General features: G+C 46.9%; 1 protein-coding gene across 1 annotated transcript in view; it reads right to left on the reverse strand.

The window, feature by feature from the left end:
- Positions 1-976: 976 nt before the first annotated feature.
- Positions 977-20,173, reverse strand: part of Ncaph (non-SMC condensin I complex subunit H) — a 29,593-nt gene continuing 10,396 nt past the window's right edge. The window contains exons 7-18 of the mRNA XM_036183223.1: positions 19,977-20,166; positions 18,564-18,655; positions 17,646-17,851; positions 15,123-15,271; positions 14,523-14,629; positions 13,323-13,445; positions 8,810-8,920; positions 7,221-7,406; positions 5,890-6,006; positions 4,295-4,386; positions 3,834-3,909; positions 977-1,460 (exon numbers count right to left, since the gene is read on the reverse strand). Coding sequence (XP_036039116.1) covers positions 1,401-1,460; positions 3,834-3,909; positions 4,295-4,386; positions 5,890-6,006; positions 7,221-7,406; positions 8,810-8,920; positions 13,323-13,445; positions 14,523-14,629; positions 15,123-15,271; positions 17,646-17,851; positions 18,564-18,655; positions 19,977-20,166 — 1,509 coding nt within the window. The 3' untranslated portion in view covers positions 977-1,400. The remainder of the gene's footprint in view (positions 1,461-3,833; positions 3,910-4,294; positions 4,387-5,889; positions 6,007-7,220; positions 7,407-8,809; positions 8,921-13,322; positions 13,446-14,522; positions 14,630-15,122; positions 15,272-17,645; positions 17,852-18,563; positions 18,656-19,976; positions 20,167-20,173) is intronic.

A 20,173-nucleotide genomic window follows, 5' to 3' on the forward strand; every position in this document is an offset into this window, starting at 1 on the left:
CCCAAATAAATACAGAGTCTTATTCTTACTTATGGATGCCCAGCCTTAGCTTGGCTTGTTTCTAGCCAGCTTTTCTAATTTAAATTATTATCCTGTTTCTCTCTAACTACGTTTGCCTCTGAGCTTTTGACCTCTTTATTCTGTGTTTTTGGTTTGTTTTCTTTTTCCTTCTTACTCTGTGGCTGGCTATGTAGCTGGACCCTCTCCTTTTCTCATTCCTCACTCTTCACCTTCTTCCCAGATTTCCCCTATTTCTTCTCTCTGCCTGCCAGCCCCACCTGTCCTTTCTCCTACCTCACTATTGGCCATTCAGCTCTTTATTAGACCATCAGGTGTTTTAGGCAAAGTAACACAGCTTTACGGTTAAACAAATGCAACATGAAAGAATGCAACACATCTTCCTTCGTACCATTAGACAAACGTTCCACAGCATAAACAAATGTAACACATCTTAAACTAACAACACCTTTATCCCCGTTTCCCTGAGGTTATGGGAAGACATTTTCTATCTGGTATGTTGAGCTCTGTGGGACTGGATGAGTGGCCCTGGAGTGTGGATACAGAAGACAGGAGGAGGTCTCTGCAGTCCCCAGGACAGGCAATAGGAGTCTGGACTTGCTGGTGACTAGGAATGAAGGTGTGTGTGATAAGGAGGGTGTCAGTAGGTCACTGTTCAGCCTGTGACTACAGCAGCGCAGCAGCAAGGTGGCTGCAAGAGATCCAGGAGGCAAACAACCAAGCCCTCCTGTGTTGCTCACAGCAGTGCTGAGGCTACATGAAGTGAGAAGGGCAAAAGAACACTTACATATCATCTTTACCATTGCCACCCCTCCCACAGCACCCACAGGTGCTTATAACAGACCTCATCTCCAAACAGGCATTCTTTCTTTCTCCTCCTCCTGCTCTTACGAATCTCCTTCCTTGGTGGGCGTGGCGTCCTGAATAGCTAAGGGGAGTATCCAGGTGTGATGCTAATACTGAATGTCTACTGGGCACTCATATTATACCAGAATGGTTTTATTTTTGAGTATTATATACAATTAAGTTTACAAATGATAAATTTTATGTACATGGACTAGAGAACTCTTTAAAGACAGTGAGAAGATGCTATTCTCCACAACAATACAGAGTGGAAAGTAGATTCTAGTGACCAGAAGCACATGGATATAAAGATTATCTTTATACTCCAGACCAATAAGCTCCCCTCTCTTAGGTGGAGGGTTACCCATGTGGAAACTTCCATCAGTAAGGAGCTTCAGAGCATGGCATTCAAGCCAAGGTGGCAAGAGGGGGAGAGCCACAGCACTGTGGTAGGTGGCTACAGCCACACTACAGCCCCAGGACCTCTCCACCACCTCAGGACGCACTAGGCCTCCCACTGCAGACATTTCAGAGTGGACTCAGTCTCCTTGCATCACAAGAACATCAGAAAGATCCTCTGTGCCTTCCAGCTTCAGATTCTGAGGGAAGACAAGAAATACATAGGCTTTGATAGACTGGGAACCAAATCCTGAGACAATTTTAGTTGAGGAGACAAGGTGACTACAGAGAATGAGGTTTCATCACTACAAGAAAATCCATCTCATGGCAAATGGTTTGTACAAAGCTGCTTTTCACCTAGTGGTGGCGGCAACTCCCACAGAAGCTAACAGCCAGGCCATCTGCCCCTAGGGACTAAGAGATGCAGAGGGGGAGGCTACCAGGAGCCTTGGCGCATGCGACTAACCTGTCTGGCTGCCTCCACAGGTCCATAACCTCATCCCCCAACCGTTACACCCTGACAGCTGCCCTCCCCGCTCTGCTCAGCAACCATCTCGACTCTCTCATCTTTGCCTCAGGCAGCTGTTTCCCTAGGGCAGGCTGAGTGTCAAGCCTTCTTGTCTTTTCCCCACACCCCCAAGGTGCAGTGGTGAGATGTGTTGGTACTCGGCACCCGGCCACCCTCTTCCCTATCACACCTTCCTGATGTGCTGTAGCTCGGGTTCTGCAAGCTATGAGAGCATAGGGACTTAGCTCAGTGGAAGAGCACTTACCTAACACATGTAAGGCCCTACGCTTGGTCTCTAGCACGCGGGAAAGGCGCTTCCAGACTCAGTCAGTTTCTGCTCCTAGCTACAGTGGCAGAGCAAAGAGGGAACTACATCTATCCTGAATCCTAAGCCCCACCACACAGCACATCTGAGGGAGGTCACTAACTAGAGTGATGGACAGACAGGGTCCACATAGGATTGACTAAGAGTAAGAACAAGGCTGGAGAGATGGCTCGCTCACTGGTTAAGAGCACTGGTAGCTCTTCTAGAGGACCTGGGTTCAATTCCCAGCATCCACATGCCAACTCACATGTTGTTTGAATCTTAAATGGTCTTTTAATAAAAAACCCAGAGCCAGATATCAGGGTGAAAGCTGAAAGATCAGAGAAGCAGAACAGCCAGCCACTAGTTCTTATCTGTGAAATACTCAGGCTAAAGAGAGTGAGTTCCTGTTTCCTCATGCCTTATATACCTTTCTCTGCCCAGACATCACTTCCTGGGATTAAAGGTGTGTGCCACCACTGCCCTCTGTTCCCAGTGTAGCCTTGAACTTACAGAGATCCAGGTGGACCACTGCCTCCAGAGTGATGGGATTAATGGTGTGTGCCACCACTGCCTGACCTCTATGTCCAATGTAGTGGCTGGCTCTGTCCTCTGATCCTCACGCAAGCTTTATTGGGGTACACAATATATCACCACACTCACAGCTCTGTCTATAACTCTAGCTCCAGGGGATCCTACACCCTCACACAGACATTCATGCAGGCAAAGCATCAATGCACAAAAAATAAAAACAAATAAAAAAGAGAAGGAAGATCAAGGTGTGGGATGAAGTGTTTGGGCAATGTTTTCCTTGAGATTGCTAAGATCTGAGTAGTCACAGAACTCTGATCTTTGGAAATGTCAAAATATTCCAAGTCCAATCTCATATTCAGCCTGACAGGGTACAAGCTGTGGCCATATTGCACTCTTCAGATAATAAGGCCTCTGAGGACTCCAAATGGGAGCCCTTGATCACAACAAGAACAAGTTGATCCTCTAAAGCCTGAACCATCACCAGGGGAAGGGAGCGGAGCTGCCAGAGCTGGGAACCTGAGTGAGGACATTCCTACTCCAAATGGGAACTTACGTCCAATGCCCACTGACCTTCTTGTTACCAGTCTCCCCAGTCACCCAGTTATTTTTTCAGCCTTTCTTCAGGTTCTTGGCATCTGATGTTTCTATCAGAATCCACACAGAAACACATCCACTGCCATCTCCCTTAACCACAGAGAGGGGGTATGTGCCCATCCTGCCCCCATAAGCTTTTTCTTTTCTTTTAAGCTAGGTGGTAGTGGTGCACACCCTTAATCCTCGCACTCAAGAGGCAGATCTCTGAGTTCGAGACCAGCCCAGTCTACAGAGTGAGTTCCAGGACAATCAGAGCTACATAGAGAAACCCTGTCTCAAAAACAAACAAAACAAAAACAAAAAAAAAATAAGAAAAAAGTTTTTTTTAAATTAATTTTAGTCATTTGTGTGTGTGTGTGTGTGTGTGTGTGTGTGTGTGTGTGTGTGTGTGTGTTGGTATGTGTATGTGAAAGGCCAGAAGGGGTGTCAGATCTCCCTGAGTTGGAGTTACAAGAGTTGTGTATTGCCCAATATGGGTGCTGGGAACTGAACTCAGGCCCTCTGAATAGGATTATGGGCTCTTACCTACTGACTGTGTGGTGACTCTTGGAAGATCTGCTTGCTATAAAATCTCTAGTGAGCTGGCAGGAAAAGGCAGATTCAAACACTCTTGTACTTACTCGGATGACCTACCTTTTCATTGGCTAAATGCAGGAGACAAGCAAAAGCCAGGGGTATGGAGAGGTTCTGAGCCATGAGTGGGGGCAGCCTGGAAAGAAAAGTACAAGCACTGAATAGTCATGTAACTGAGAACGGGGATCCCCCGTCAGGTAGGAATCATACACACACACACACACACACAGCTAAAAACTACCGAGGAACAAAGGATTCCCCAGGCTTTATAAACAAATGCATTTGCAAGCAGGTTTTTCCAGTTTGTATTTGGAAATAAAATGTCTCCTAGACTGTTCCAGCCACTCAAACAGGGAAGCACTTTTTACAGCTTATTCACACATAGGGTAGACACAGCTCCTTTAGGTGTTTACATAAAGCAAGCTGTGGGCAGTGGGCCTGTCATGCTAAAAGTCCCACCAAGACGTTAGCCAGAACACAGAGGGGATATGCACCCCCAGCCCTGTCTGTCCACACCACACCTCTTCTGCAGGTCCTTCGTGAGCCCACTGAGCATCTTCTCACCAGCCACTTCCTCTGGGGTCCCTTCTTTGCCATTGACACTGTGGTTTGCCTAAAAATTTAAATAAATAAATAATAAAAAAACAAAGATATTTATGGTTTGAACACTTAAGTCCATGCTTGAAACAATAAAAACTGTACATTCAATAAAGAAAAGTGTACTGAATAAAACAAAGATAAATTCTTGTTTTTTGTTTTTTGGTTTTTTTTTTAAAGATTTATTTATTTATTATGTATACACGTTTGACTACAGGCCAGAAGAGGGCACCAGATCTCATTACAGATGGTTGTAAGCCGTCATGTGGTTGCTGGGAATTGAATTCAGGTCCTCTTGAAGAACAGTCAGCGCTCTTAACCTCTGAGCCATCTCTCCAGCCCCTTGTTTTTTTTTTTTAAATATTTCTAAAAGACCTTAGGAGATGTTTTAGTTTGGTCTCCACCTAGGCACTCTTAAGAGGTGCTGGATTTTTGTCTTGTTTTTTGTTGTTGTTTGTTTGAGACAGGGTCTTTCTATGCATGAACCCACAGATGTCCACCTTCCTCTGGCATGTGCCACCATGCCTGGCTGAGGTGCTGGAATTTTGTTTTTTTTTTTTTTTTTTTTTTTTTGAGCTGAGGACCGAACCCAGGGCCTTGCACTTGCTAGGCAAGCACTCTACCTCTGAGCTAAATTCCCAACCCCTGGTGCTGGAATTTTAAAGAGAGGTAATCAGGTCACCGGGGTGTGACTGTGGATAGTGGACCATATGCCCCTGTTCTTTCTTTCATAGTCTAGCCACGACATGTGATCAGACCCTACTTTGTGCTTCTGTAAAGTACTACTACAAGACCAAAGCAATAGCAGCCACCCGCTGGAGCCTGACACCTCTAAGGCTGAGCCAATGTAAGTGTCTTTTCTTTGAGAGGAATGTCTCTGCTGTTTGTTACGGTATGCACACTAATACAGGAACTGAGGCTTTCTCTGATAGATCCAAGACCACACAGCTTAGGGTCCTCAATAACCATGAATTTTATTGCTTAGCCAGGAGAATGTGTGTCTGTGGAGTTTGTAGAACAGGGTGGGTCTGAACAGCCATTCGGGGTTCGCCTTACACCCAGGAGAAAGAATCTGGCCCAGGGATCGCTTTTCCAGTGCTCTTGCTGAGAACAACATCCCAAATCGGAACATCGGCTCAAAGCTTCAACACTGTCTGACACTTGTTAAGGTAGTCACACAGTTTATGTTGCAAAAGGTCATGTTTCAGCTTAAGTTGCTACTGGATAAGTACTCCAAATGCTCATCAATACTGGAAAGCATTCAGTTGCTAAGGCAGCACATTTTCATTACCAGTAAGGTAAGACAAAGGCCAAGGCACTAGCTTGCCACGTGTATCAGCTTTCATGTGACCTGCCCGCTCCTCTGCTCAATTTCTGTCATAGAGGCATGATGTCTTTCTTAAGCTTTGACTGAATCTCTCTGCTTTGGGGTCATGAACAACACTGAGCGTCATGTAACTGAGAGAACGGGGATTCTCCCACACACGTGAGACCTAGAGAACATGAGTGCTGTCCCCACCTCTGTGTCAGCCTCCTTTCTGGAGAACTCTGTCAGCAGGCCCCACATACTCTGCTTCAGCTTCTTCATGTCCATCTTTTTGGCAGTCTTGGCATAATGAATTTCTATTTTATTCACCTGAAATAGGAATAACAAAGCAGAATTGGGCAGAAGAAAAGCATTCATTATCAAGTGACTGTAAAAACTAAAGTCTGGAATGAAAAAGTTGGAAATCAAGAAGGAATCCAGGCCAGGCACAGTGGCACATACCTTTGATCCTAGCACTCAGAGGCAGAGGCAACTGGATCTCTGTGAGTTTGAGCCCAGCCTGATCTACACAGTGAGTGCCAAGCTACAAAGTAAGATCGCCTCCAAAAACAAAACAAAAAAGTAACCCTCCTCCCCTAAAAAAAAAAAAAAAAAACACTTCTTTTTGTTTTCACCTTTTGTATTTTGTTGCTTGGTTGGTTTTTAAGATAGGGTATCATGTAGCCGGCCTGGACTTCCTGTGTAGATCTTGAACTTCTGATCCACTTGCCTCCAAGCTGCAGTGCTGGGATTATAAGTGTGTACCACGATGCCCAATTTTAATGAGTCAGAATGTAAAGAGCCAGTGTGGGGACCGAACCAGGGCTTCATATAGCTAGGTAAACACTCCACCAACACAGCTCCACTCCAGATCCTAACTCCTTTTTAATCAGAAGTAATTACATTAAGACTAACATTCCAGTGTAAGCTGGGCAATGGTGCCGCACGCCTTTAACCCCAGCACTCGGGAGCCTGAGCCAGGTGGATCTCTGAGTTCGAGGCCAACCTGGGCTACAGAGTGAGATCCAGGAAAGGCGCAAAGCTACACAGAGAAACCCTGTCTCGAAAAACCAAAAAAAAAAAAAAAAAAAAAAATCCAGTGTGAAAGAGATGAGTAGATTAGGTAGCACCAAGTCTGGCACTTGGTATAGGACATATAGATATTGAACAATAAAATCAATCTGACCAAGGTTTTTAGGAGGCACACAGTTAAGCTCATGAAGCAGCATGTAAAGATATGCTCCCTGCTGCATCCTTCACTCATGTACTTTATTGGCATGATCAATCCACTCCTACTTATGGCCTGGGTTTGATTCTCAACACTGCAAAAGTAAATACAAATTGTATTTGGAAAGATGTCAGTTCTACATAATCATGTAATTAACCAGCAGCAGCTCAACCCTGTCTACAACTCAGCTGCCTGGAGAGCAGCAAGTTAGGATGGAAAAAGAGAACAGGCAGAGTTCAAGATGATGGGACTCCCACATGAGAGGCATGAAACAGATTTCCAGGAAACCACACAATCCCAGCTGCCTCCTCCTCACCTTCTGAGGCTCAGCCACCAAGTTCGACTCTCCATAAGTTGTGATATCTGCTCCTTGGCTTTCAGAAGGAATGTGACCATTCTCCTGTGTTGTCTTCTGTGTACAGCAAGGATCAGATTCGAGGTCAAAGGTCCTAACTGGTTCCGAAAATAAATCGCCTGACTCTTCGTAATCACTGTCAGCAGCCTGGGCAGGGAAACAATGTCCTCAAGTGGGGCAGAAGCTGTCAATGGAGCTTAGAAAGCACCAGAAGGAGTCCATGTACACAAAGCAAACAGAGATCACCCGAGAGTCCACCAAGTGAGCCCCCAAGGTGGAGTGCTCACCTCACTTCTTCCTGCTCACATAAACCTAGAGACAGGGATCTGCCGTCAGCCTGAGACTTCTGAAGCGTGAGTTTAAAGGAGTACAATGACCACAGAGACCAGTGCCATCTTTGCTTAGTAGTCAAGAGCAGGAGATGGGCAAACAGCTCAGTGGGAGAGCGCGTGCGCACACACACACACTACTGTCTATATGTCTCATACCAAGTGTGAGGTACTGGGTTCCACCCCCTCCCCCCATCTCTTCCTGCTGCCTGCCATCCAGATGTAGAACTCTCAGCTCCTTCTCCAGCATTATGTCTGCCTGCATGCAGCCATGTTTCCCACCATGCTGATAATGGACTGAACCCCTGAACTGTAAGCCAGCCTCCATTAAATGTTTTCCTTTATTCATGGTGTCTCTTCACAGCAATAGATCTCTGACTAAGACACCTGGTTTCTGTGGTGCTGGGAACCAAACCCACGGCTTCGTTCATTCATGCTAGTCCACAGACCCAGCCACAGAAAAGTTGTTCTCAGAATCAAGCCCAGAATGAACAGGTCAGAACTGTGAGACAGGCTGGGGGCAGAACTCTCAACAGGCCCCTGGCTGAGTCTCACAGGCCCTGAAGTAGGAGAAGCATCAGCCAAGAAGTCAAGGCTAGATTTTCACTAAAGCACAACAGTCTGCCTCTCCCCAGGAAGGACAGAACCAGACCGCGCCTGCCAGTCCTTTCCTCCCCACATGTAGGTCAGGCGTCTACCCTCCCCCATTCCTTCCACCTGCCGTTCCTTCAGTGGACTCACAATGAGAAACAGGAACGATTCAGAACCAACCGAGGTCTCAAGATGAGACATGACTTGTACAAGTCCTTCTGATAAATACTTCCAGACGGTTCTTGGCCCCACTAGACCACATCACCTTTCACATGCCTATGTGTTTTGTCTCACGGCCAAAATATTAGCTCCTAAGAACAGGAAGTGTAGTTCTATTCCTTGGAAATCCCACAGCAGCCAGGATTAGTGCTATGTTGTGTAGGCCAAAGACTCCATCCACATGTCAACCCATTCGCAGAGGGTGTCCACTGCTTCCTGAACCCAGTGTCTGAGTAAAGCGACTGCACTGAGCTCATTTCTCAGCACTGTCCAGTGGTCTATACTGACACAGATGTGCACCCAGAAAAGCCCCATTAAACCGTCTACAGCCGTCTGCATCCAGAGGGGCGATGGAAACCAGGGAAGAGACCACCCTCTGTCTGGGAGAGGTGAGAGCCCTTCTTCCCTTACCTCAAGTCCAGGGCAGAAGTTGGAGGTGTCATTAGGGTTGTTGTAGTCATAGTCTTCGATTTCCTCATAGTGCTCAGTCTTTGCCTTCTGGTCTTGGCCCATCCTGAGTAACTAGAATAAAGGGTGGGGGGAGGGTACAAAAAGAATTTTCTAGAAAAGCAGCTACTGGACAAAGTTGAGGATATCAGGCTTGTTTCCTATGCTCATTTTCTAGCATAGTCTAGAAGGAAATGACTGACCCTAGAGTGAGGAGCCTAGCAGGCTACAGTCCAATTGAGTCTCCACTGCACAGAATGGCACAAGGCACAGGGCACAGAGCCTCTGCTCACCCCCAAAACCAAAATACTTCCTCATCTCATCTGCAACTGTAGCTTCTGAGTTTTATTTAAAAACAAAAGCTGACCACCTTATCTACAACTTTCTGAAAGAAATTCAACTGTACTTGCTAATAACTCATTTCCTTATTGTAAAGACAGCCTGTTGGGCTGGCGAGAGGACTCCATACGGTGCCTGCCTTGCAAGCATGAGGGCCTACGTGTCTAACCCTAGGTCAGGAAAGCAGAGAGATGGATCTCTAGAACTTTGCTGGCCAGCCAGTTTAGCCGATTGGTGATCACAGGGTGCAGTGAGAGACTGTCTCAGAAAAGAAAGGTGGAGCGAGGAGGAAGCCTCCGTGGGGAAGGTGCTTGCTACCAAGCCTGACAACCTAAGTTCAATCCCCAGGTCCAGTATGGCAGAAGGTGAAAACAGACTCATAAAAGTTGTCCTCTGACCTCCACAAATGTACTGTGCAGTACACATGTGCATGTTCCCACACAGTACACACAAGGGAGACACCCAACATCTACCTCTATTCCAGCCTACATACCTGCATGTACATGCACACACAAAATTAGGCTGCTGTCCCTTTGCTGGGGCAACCACTGCTCACTACACAGCAAAAACAGAAACAGCCAGCTCTTTCTCCTAATTATACGTGAGTCCCATTCAACCTTCCACAGCCTCACAGAACTGTGCTCCCTTTGGAAGTGCTCAGGAACCACAGCCTCAAACACCGGCAGCTCTTCCACACCTCTCTGAGTTGAGGGGAATGGCTGGAGATGTGCTGAGCTTTGCAATACTATCTTGACTATCCTAATACAATCCTATACTTCAAAATCAACCCCTTAAAACAATATTTTTATAATACAAAAATAGTATCAAACATTTAGAAAGTTATGAAATGCCCCACATTCTTCCACTGTTTCTCATGACACAGTAAGTTCTCCTCCACTGGAACACCCTGCTCTGTGTGTGTGTGAGCTTGTCCCTGCCACGTTTCTGGTGTCCTCTCCACAGTGTAACTCCACTGAAGGAAAAGGGAACTCAGCTCCTGCTGCTTGGCTGCCTGCCTCTCACGGGGACTGCCATCTGAACATAAGCAGCAGCAGTTCTTTCTTCCACAGGGAGCAACACAGAAGGCTTTATCCTCCTGCACCCTGAATGTGGCCATCTTGGCAAGCCTGCTGAAAGGTTCGTAAGAAAGGCTACAGGCGGACAGCCATCCAAGAGCCCTGCTCTGCATTCTGCATCGGGCTGTCTGTGCCTTAGTACAGCAATCTCTGCTGTGGCCACAGCTGCAGCTCACAGTACTGCTGCAGCCCTCGTCTCCTCCACATTTCTGTTAAGTGAACAATACTGGTCAGAAAGAAAACAGGCCAGTCTGTGTAAGTAGAGTGTAGCATATTGGTGAATTCAGGAAAATATATGTATATCATTAAAATTATGAACTGAACATGGAATCCTGGTCCTTGAAAGTGATGAAGCATGAGGATCCCAAGTTTGAGGCAAGTTAGGAATATGTAGTGAGTTCAAGGCCAGCCTGAGCCACAAAGCGAACATTGTCTCAAAAGAAAACAAAGCTAGAAGATGCTCTATACTGGCTGTTGTTGTGTCAACTTGACACAAGCTGGAGTCATCAGAGGAAGGAGCCTCAGCTGAGGAAATGCCTCCATGAGATCCAGCTGTAAGGCGTCTTCTCAATTAGTGATCTAAAGGGCAGGGTGCAGCCTATGATGAGTGGTGCCATCCTTAGGCTGGTGGTCCTGGATTCTATAACTAAGCAGATTAAGTAAGACAATAATTAGCACCCCTCCATGGCCTGGGTATCAGCTCCTGCCTCTAGCATCCTGCCCTGCTAGAGTGCCTGTCCTGACTTCATTTGGTGATGAACAGTACTGTGGAAATGTAAGCTGAACCCTTTCCTTCCCGACTTCTTGGTGATGGTGTTTTGGTGCAGCAATACAAACCCTAAAACAAGTTGGTTCCAGGAGTGGGGTGCTGCTGTGACAGACCTGACCATGTTTTGGGGAGGATTGTGGAAGGACTTTGTAACTTGGGCTAGAAGAGCCATTGAGTGTTAAGAGCTCAGTAGGATGTTCTGTGGGAGCTTGGAAGATAGGAATGTTGAGAGCAGTGCAGAGGAGGGAGGCCTGGCTTGGGAAGCCTCAGAGGGAGATTTAAAGACTCTACTAGGACCATTTACTATTTTGATTTAAGATTCTATCATTCTGGTTTGCTGGGGCTGAAGAATCAGCTGTGATTAACAAGATACCAGAACTACTAAGGTTAAACTTTGATTACTGGCTGGGTGGGTGGTGGTGGCGCACGCCTTTAATCCCAGCACTCGGGAGGCAGAGCCAGGCGGATCTCTGTGAGTTCGAGGCCAGCCTGGGCTACCAAGTGAGTCCTAGGAAAGGCGCAAAGCTACACAGAGAAACCCTGTCTCGAATAAACCAAAAAAAAAAAAAAAACAAAAACAAACTTTGATTACTGGAATATTTGATGCTGGTCAGCTAAAGCTGAAAACTGAGTTGTGATTAAGAAGAGAACATCACTGTGGTAAAATCTTCTGGGAAGTGTTTCCTGAGAGTCAGCACACAGAAGCTGTGTTCCAGAGGCAGCTGAGGTTGTACCTTACACTAGCAGCCAAACTTGGTAGTGTAAGAGTCACCCATATGGTACTGGTTTTGAAGTCATGAAAGGGTCATGGAGAGCAGCTGAGGATTGGCACTGTGAGAGGCCTGGAGAGGCCATCAGGGAAGGTGCAGCCTCAGTGGCAGTTAAAGACTCAAGACTGAAGGGGTCATACAGAGAAGTTGAGGCTTGACACCATGAAGAGAGTCTATAAGAAGCTACTGGTCAAAGTGCAGCTTAGCTGCAGCAGAGACCCCAGCATTTTGGAGGTGCCGGTACCATGGGATGGCCACCAAGAACAGCAGCAGCAGTGGAGTGCAGCAGCCCAAGCCTAGGAGATGAGCTGTGTGCTGCAGAGGGCAGAGCCAGAGAAGTGACCCAAGCCCTTTGCAGGAGCCCAAAAGATCATGAGTGGATTGCAGATATTGAATGGTTAGAGTTTGACTTTGCTTTGCTTTGATTGTGACTGTGCCCTGATTTTTCCCTCTTGAAATAAAGTATTTTACTAGACCCCACAGTTGAGAGACTGAATTTTAAAAGACATTGGCTATTTTAAAGGAACTAAATTTTTAATGTTTGAATTTGTAAAGACTGTGGGACATTTTTTATTTAAGATTTATTTATTTTATGTGTATGAGTGCTCCATCTGCATGAATAACTGCATGCCAGAAGAGGGCATCAGATCCCATTATAGATGGTTGTGAAGTACCATGTGGTTGCTGGGAATTAACTCAGGACCTCTGGAAAAGCAGCCAGTACTCTTAACAGCTGAGCCATCTCTCCAGCCTGAGTTATTTATGTATTAATGTGAAATCTTGGGGATGAGTAAGAAAGGAAAGGTTGTGGCTTTTTGTGTGTTAAATTGACAAGGGGTCAGTTGTACCAGCTTGTTTGTGTGTCTACTTGACACAAGCTAAAGTCATCAGAGGAAGGAGCCTCAGCTGATGAAATGCATCCATGAGATCCAGCTGTAAAGTGGACCATTTAGTGATAGAGAGAGAGGGCCCAGCCCATAGTGGGTGGTACCATCCCTGGGTAGGTGGTCCTGGGTTCTATAAGAAAGCAGGCTGAACAAGCTATGGGAAGCAAGCCATTAAGCAGCACCATGGCCTCTGCATCAGCTCCTGCCTCCAGGTTCCTGCCCTACTTGAGATCCTGTCCTGACTTCCTTCAGTGATGAACAGCAAGCTGAAGTGTGAACTGAATAAACTTTTTGTTGTTTGGTATGACGCTTTGTTGCAGCAGCAGAAACCCTAACTAGGACATGCTCCTTGGGAAATTCAATCCCTAGTTCCACAAAGAACTTCAGCTCTGGTAGACGAGGAAACTATAAACTCCTCCTGCAGTTGGCGCTACGGAAGCTGGGGTGTACCCAAGGCAGAGCGCTCCAAGGCGACGGCTCTCCAGTCTGTCCTCCCTGCCCACCCATCTACACCCCATGACTCCTCCTGACTCTCTCCTTCCCTCCAGGTGCTGCCCAACAGTGACACCACAAGCCACCGGATCCACACAGGCCATCAAGAGACAACAGTTTTATGGACGGGAGGCACCATCTTACCCTTATGCCTGGTTTGAGGTGGAGCTGGACCAGAGTATCAGCTTCATAGTGGAAATCTGTGGGAAGAGTGGTGGCTTTGCAATTCTGGTTCTCCAAAGTGGACTTGGTCAGAGTGGTAGCAGCCTAGTCATTAAAAAAAGAAAAAAAAACAAAAAACAAAAAACAAAAAACCCCTTAGTAACAATGATCTCTATCACTCTAAAGGAGTTTAGGAAGGGTGTGGGCATTACTCTACTCCTTGCAATTCTCTGCTCAGTACAATGAAGTGACTGTGTTGGCCATGAGAGGAGGCCTGTAATCGCCACATTCAGAGGGCAGGCAGGCATCTCGTCATGAGTTCAAGATCAACGTGGGCTGTAGAGGGCATGAGACTGAGCAACACAGTGTCCCCCTGTCTAACCTTCTAAGTTGGCCTGTCCCTGGCACTGGCTTTGGGACTATTTCTCAGTGGTCCCTTAGGGATGAGGAAGAATGAGAGCACTAGTTTATTAGTTAAAGTTTTTTGGTTTTGTGGTTTTTTGTTTTTTTGAAACAGGGTTTCTCTGCGTAGTTTTAGTCCCTGTCCTGGATCTTGCTCTGTAGACCAGGCTGGCCCCGAACCCACAGAGATCCAACTGGCTCTACCTCTCAAGTGCTGGGATTAAAGACATGCGCCACCAACGCCCAGCTTAGCAGTTAAAGTTATAGCTGGGCACCAGGGCACATCTGGGAAGTAAAGGCAGGAGGACCAGAAGTTTAAGGCCAGCCTCAGCTATATAGAGAGTTTGAGGGCAGCCTGTGCTACATGAGACCCTATCTCTAGAAAACAAAAAATTAAATATACAATAACTTTCTCTTTATTTCTGTTGTTACAGTGTCTTTCTATGTAGCCCCAGCTAGCCTGGAACTCAGAGAACTTCTGCCTCATGTGTGCTGAGATTAAAGGCGATGTCACACCAAGCTATAGTTTTTTTTTTTTTTTTTTTTTTTTGGTTTTTCGAGACAGGGTTTCTCTGTTTAGCTTTGGAGCCTGTCCTGGAACTCGCTTTGTAGACCAGGCTGGCCTCGAACTCACAGAGATCCGCCTGGCTCTGCCTCCCAAGTGCTGGGGTTAAAGGCGTGCGCCACCACCGCTCGGCTAGAGTGATTTTTGAAAACCCTGTTTGAAAGGGCAAAAGGAGTGCAGAGTAATCTCAGAAGGCACTAATGTCTGGTACAAACCTTTGTTTTCTGAAAATATGCATCAAAATCAATATCATCATCAAAATTCATTTCGAAGTCCTTCTTTGCGCTCTTCTTTCTGGTCTCCACGTAGGAGGCAGTGTCTTCTGCAGAAACAGACAGTATGCACACTCTTCACCTCTATGCCAGCACTGTTCTCACCTCACATACTAGTGGCCTGGTAAGCATCCGGCAGCCTGGTGGCTAACATCGCTACCTCGGTGGACTATGGCAGAATCACATGCCTCACGCCCATCTAAACTTAACGTTGGTGCTGTGCTAGCTGTATGCATCAGTACACGCTCCACTTTTCTTACAGAGCCTGGAAGGCTGGAGGGGACTTCTTCCCTTGTGTCACCCCCACTTATGTGGTGCTGGTACTAGAAAGCAGAACGAGGTCATGAGGCCTGTTCTCCAGACTCCAAGTCTTACCCTTGTCACCCAACATTGACCACTGTGCGGCCAGACGGCTGGCTCACCTCCTCCTCAGGAGACGCAAAGAACAGAGACCAGCAGCATCTCTTCTCCCTGCTGACTGCAGGCTGGCAGGCAGTATGTGCTGCACAGCATTGTCTTCAAGTCCCACCCACAAGTACTCACGCTTGGTTCTATGCCGAAAGCGCCAGTGATCTGGGCCAGCCCACATCTTCATGGTCCGGGGACTGAAATAGGAGTATTCTCCAGGTTTCATGGATAAAAGGGAGCACATGGTTTGGACGTTGCTGTCCCCGAGGGAAATAATTTCTTCCCTGTAATACATACAAATCATTTGTTCATGTATACTGCACAGAACATAAACCATGAATTTACATGTAAAGAAACTGATGTTACTAAATATGCTACCCACCTCCTCTATCACAAAGGATCACTTCCTTCTTTTTCAGATTTTTATATTTCATTTTATATGTATGGGTGTTTTACCTGCATGTATGTGTGTGTGTGCCATGTGCATGCCTGGTACCTTCAGAAGCCAGAGGGTACCAGGCATAGATTCCCTGGAATTGGAGTTCCAGGGCTGTGAGCCACCATGTGGATTCTCTGGTTCCTGAAACAGCCTTTCTAAGTCTAAGCAAACCCATCATTAAGAGACCACCAAGTTTTGACTTGTTTAGTGTTTTTGCCTAATTTTCTCACAAAGTGTTTATAACTATACAAATATGTTGGCTATTCCAAAGTGCTTTGTAAATATTAATCTACCCATCTGAGAAATAAGAAAACATGTAGAAAAGTCAAGGATTTTTTTTTTTTTTTTTTTTTAAAGACAGGGTCTATGTAGCTCTGGCTGGCCTGAAACTCATTACATAGACCAGCACAACACCAATGGTGGCCTGGGTATGGTGGCAGAGACCTATAATCCCTGAACAAGGGAGGATGAGGCAGGAGGATCTTGAGTTCGAAGTCACCCGGGGCTACACAATCATATTTAGCCTCAACAAACAAACAAACAATGCTTTGGGAGCTGGGAGCCAGACACAATTCTCTGACTTAGACGGGTCTTTTTACACATGTGGTCTATGCCACACAACATGACAATCCTAGCTCCCTTCTCTAACTGATTAAGGTCCACAGACACTGCCTTAGTTCCTCCTAAGAGTGGAAAAGATGCTCCATTTTACATACTAGCCCCCTCAAACACTTGGGGATCCCTTTAGTAATGTTAGGTCAGCCAGCTTCATCTGCTGTGTATGACACACATAAGAGGCCTGTCAGCTTGGCAGCTTTGGTGCTTGAGGGAGCCCTCTCCTCAGGCTGAGGCACTGGGAAGCACATTAGTCAACTCTGCCACCCTGTGAGGATGGATGACAGTGATGAGTGAGGGGAGCGCAGTCTTGTGTGTGAGGATCTTTGCACCAGCACTGAGCTGAGCACCAGTCCTTAGATACATGCTACAGAGTAAGAAAAATAGTTAAAATAAAGTCTTTAAAGAGGGAGTAAAGTAATATAAAGGAAAAAGCCACGTAAAGATGGGAAATACGCTGGGCGGCGGTGGCGCATGCCTTTAATCCCAGCACTCGAGAGGCAGAGGCAGGTGGATCTCTGTGAGTTCGAGGCCAGCCTGGCCTAGATCCAAGACAGGCACCAATAATACACAGAGAAACCCTGTCTTGAAAAAAAAAAAGCAGACTGGCCTTCTCTTTAGAATTTTAAAAACAACAAAAACGGACAAAACAAAAACACAACCAACCAAAAGCCCAAGAGACTCTGTATTTCAAACTTAATTTTTAAAATTAAACTACAAAACCCTCACATTTCAAGTCTGTTGGACCCTATGCTGTCAAGGACAAGGACCTAGGCTGTGTCACAGACTAACGTATGTGTAGTTCCACAAGAAGTACAGATGAAACAAGAAGGCTGCAGAGCCTCTCTCCCTGGTCCCCATCTGCACTCTGCTGCCAGCTTTTTCTTTCTTTTTTGGTTTTTCGAGACAGGGTTTCTCTGTAGCTTTGGAGCCTGTCCTGGACTAGTTTTGTAGCCCAGGCTGGCCTCGAACTCACAGAGATCCACCTGCCTCTGCCTCCCGAGTGCTGGGATTACAGGCGTGCGCCACCACCGCCCGGCTTGCTGTCAGCTTTTGGTGGTTAGGCACTTACAGGCAAAGGTGTGAAGAGCCTGTCTCCCTTCGCAACAGCCTGGCCTGATGCTATGCAGAGGCCCTGTAGGCTTCCAGAACTCTCTAGTCACCAATAAATCCTTCAACACATTCTGGGTGACAGATGCCTCTTTGCCCAAGTCTATATAGCTAACCAAACCCGTATTACACCTGTACTCTAAGGCTGCTCTACCCAATCCTCACCCTCTTAGGGGGCCATCTCTGTTCTACCATCTCCTAACATCACAGGCCACTCCTTCAGACTAGTTGTCCTAATGCCTCTGAGCTCACAATTTCCTGCCAGCCAGTCCAGAGGCTCGGTCAGCCAGCAGAACACTTCACTAGTTTAGGCAAGAAGTGGGATGAGCTCTGCCTGAGCAACGGTCGGTTCTGTAATGAAGTGATGCCAACATGCAAAGCCAGGTGTGACCCTCAGCCATGTGGCTCAGCCCCCGTGTGTGAGATGGCACACCAGCCCAGAGAACCGGAGCTGGAGGCCTGTTTGGAAACCTTCTAGGACCCAGGGGCCTTACTGGTTGCTTTGGACCTGGCAGAGCTCCTTCCAGCTCCCCAACTCTTCATGATCCCCAGCTGCAGAAGGGTCTGGCTCATCGTTGACATCAAAGTCTTCCACCATGGGCTCATCAGGGACGTCCCCTTCATCACTGTCTTCAACCTCAGCGTTGATGTCAAATACCTGGTCATTCTTCTTAAACTTGTCCACCAGGGCTGACACAGACTACAGAGAAGACAGGGCTCTTCAGCTGTCCCCATTCTTAGGATCACCCCAGCTCATCCCTGGAAAGCAGCCGTTTTCAGCTTCTCCTTGTCCTCCATCCCACCCCCCAGCCCCACCTGCTAGACCCAGCACTCATTTACAGGAAGTTTACATCGTGCAGTGCAGGTTGAAGCTGCATTGTGTTGGGCACATTTTGAAAAACACAAAACAGGAATCTGCATGCATTAACTGCATGTTTGGAGAACAGTTTTCCACGGAGACCATTTATGTTGGAAGTTGTAGTAAGTAGGCTAAAGGGAGCCCTGCTAAAAATACACAAAGGAAGGCTTTAAACATGACAGTTTCTCAAGAAACAGTGTGCCAGAGGACTTAACCCCGAAGAAGGAAATGCCTCTAGCTGGAGACAAGAGGCTACTATGATAAGCATGCTCAAAAGCAAATCTGACCCTAAGGGAGCAAATAAAACATGGAACTGACCTCAGAATCCACAACTGTATGATGGTCCTGCTAGTGTTCACAGCCCCACCCTCCCAGCTAGGCTGAGAATTCCCAAAGAAGTGCCAAAGGAAATATTTTCTGTACTCTTGAATAAATAAAATTAATGCCACAGTTTTGGTTCCCACTAGGCAGAACTAACCTTAGGCTAGCTAACTGAAATCACCAGCCACTGGAAAATGCCCCAAGCCCTTATAAATCCAAAAGCTGACCACACCTCATTATGTGTTTCACGGTCCCATTTAGTAAACTGGAACTCGGCCAGGGAAGGGCAGAGCTGGCGATCTTCCACACACCGCTGCAAGGGTGCTGCAGGGACAGCAAGACCAAGGAAAAGATTACAGGTGGGCCGAGTCTGCCGCTTGAGAATGACACAGAGGGAGAGGCAGTCACCTCACTGTCCTGCAGGGGCCAGATTGCCAGTATTGGCCAGCTGCCAACATCCTGCTGCTAGACCATTTGGAGGTGCAGACAGACACAGGTGTACCCACAGTGGAGGCAAGCTAATGCCATTCCCAGAGCTAAATGCAAAGGAAAACCGGAGGCATGGACATTTGCTTCTGAAGTGAGCGTTACAGCTGAGTGTACAGGCCTTTTCTTAAAAGCATACTGAGTTCCTTAGTAATCACATAATGGTACTTATTAAATAAAGCAGCTACAGATGGCATACACCAGAGGCTCACAGCCCTAGCTGAGGGCATAAACACAGAAAACGAATAGTTACACGAACAGTTATGCTGAGCAAACGTCTACAAGGACAGACAGAACGGAACTGGGGTAGTGGTGTGTGCCTGTAATTCCAGCCCATAGGAGGGGAGGAAGGAAGGGGCAGGTACAAGGCCGGCCTGGAAAACAGCAGGACCCCTTTAAAAAAGTGACAAGAGTGGGTGCCATAGCAGCTGCATGGTCAGCCCAGAGGGAGAAGATCCATTCCATTCAGCACACAGAAGGGATCACAAGCATACAAAGCATACACAGCTATGACACTGCAGCACATGGCACTCACACCATTCCCTACAACATTCTTGGAAGAGCTCCTGGTCAGTAGGAAAGAGGGAGAATTGGGGGGTGAGGGGAAGATGTTAAGATCTTGTCAAGTCTGAAGAAACTACTAACAGGCTAGGTCAGTTCTTAGACTGCCAGAGTTTGAGAACAATTCACAATACCCCCTTTTCAGAACTGGGAACAACTAAGAACAAGGTATCTCTGTCTGGATAGATGCCTCTTTCGTGCACCCCAGCTCAAACACTGACCCTCCAGATAAGCCTGTAAACACCAGGGTTGGCTATAAACACTGAGTACATGAGGTCCATGGCATACAGGCATAGTGATGGCTTACTATATAGGCTCCATACTGCAGAGAAGGGGAAGTGAGTGGTTGGTAGGCACTGCCAAAGAACACCCAATTTGGCTTTCCAGAAGAACCATCTAAGTAACCAAAGAAGCAACAAGAATAGGACAGGTGGGTTGGGGATTTAGCTCAGTGGTAGAGCACTTGCCTAGCAACCGCAAGGCCCTGGGTTCAATCCTCAGCTCAAAAAAAAAAAAAAAACAGGACAGACTACCCCCATGACTATGAGAAGCTTCTCTAGTGACCGAGATGCACTGATAAAGGGTGGTTCTAACTTACCTTCTAAATCTGTCATGTCTACCCAATCTAAATCTGGCAATTCGAGAGGTTCTCCTGAGGAGAGAGTCTGCATGTCGGAAGGAAAAAGCAGCTCGCTTCTATAGTCCTGGCAGTGAAGGGTGGAGAGAAATACCCCCGCTGTACTGCACTCATCAAAGGAGGCCGCAGTCTTCTGAAACATAGGATCCACCTGCGTG

Source organism: Onychomys torridus, chromosome 4 (genome assembly GCF_903995425.1).
Source record: "Onychomys torridus chromosome 4, mOncTor1.1, whole genome shotgun sequence".
Taxonomy (NCBI): domain Eukaryota; kingdom Metazoa; phylum Chordata; class Mammalia; order Rodentia; family Cricetidae; genus Onychomys; species Onychomys torridus.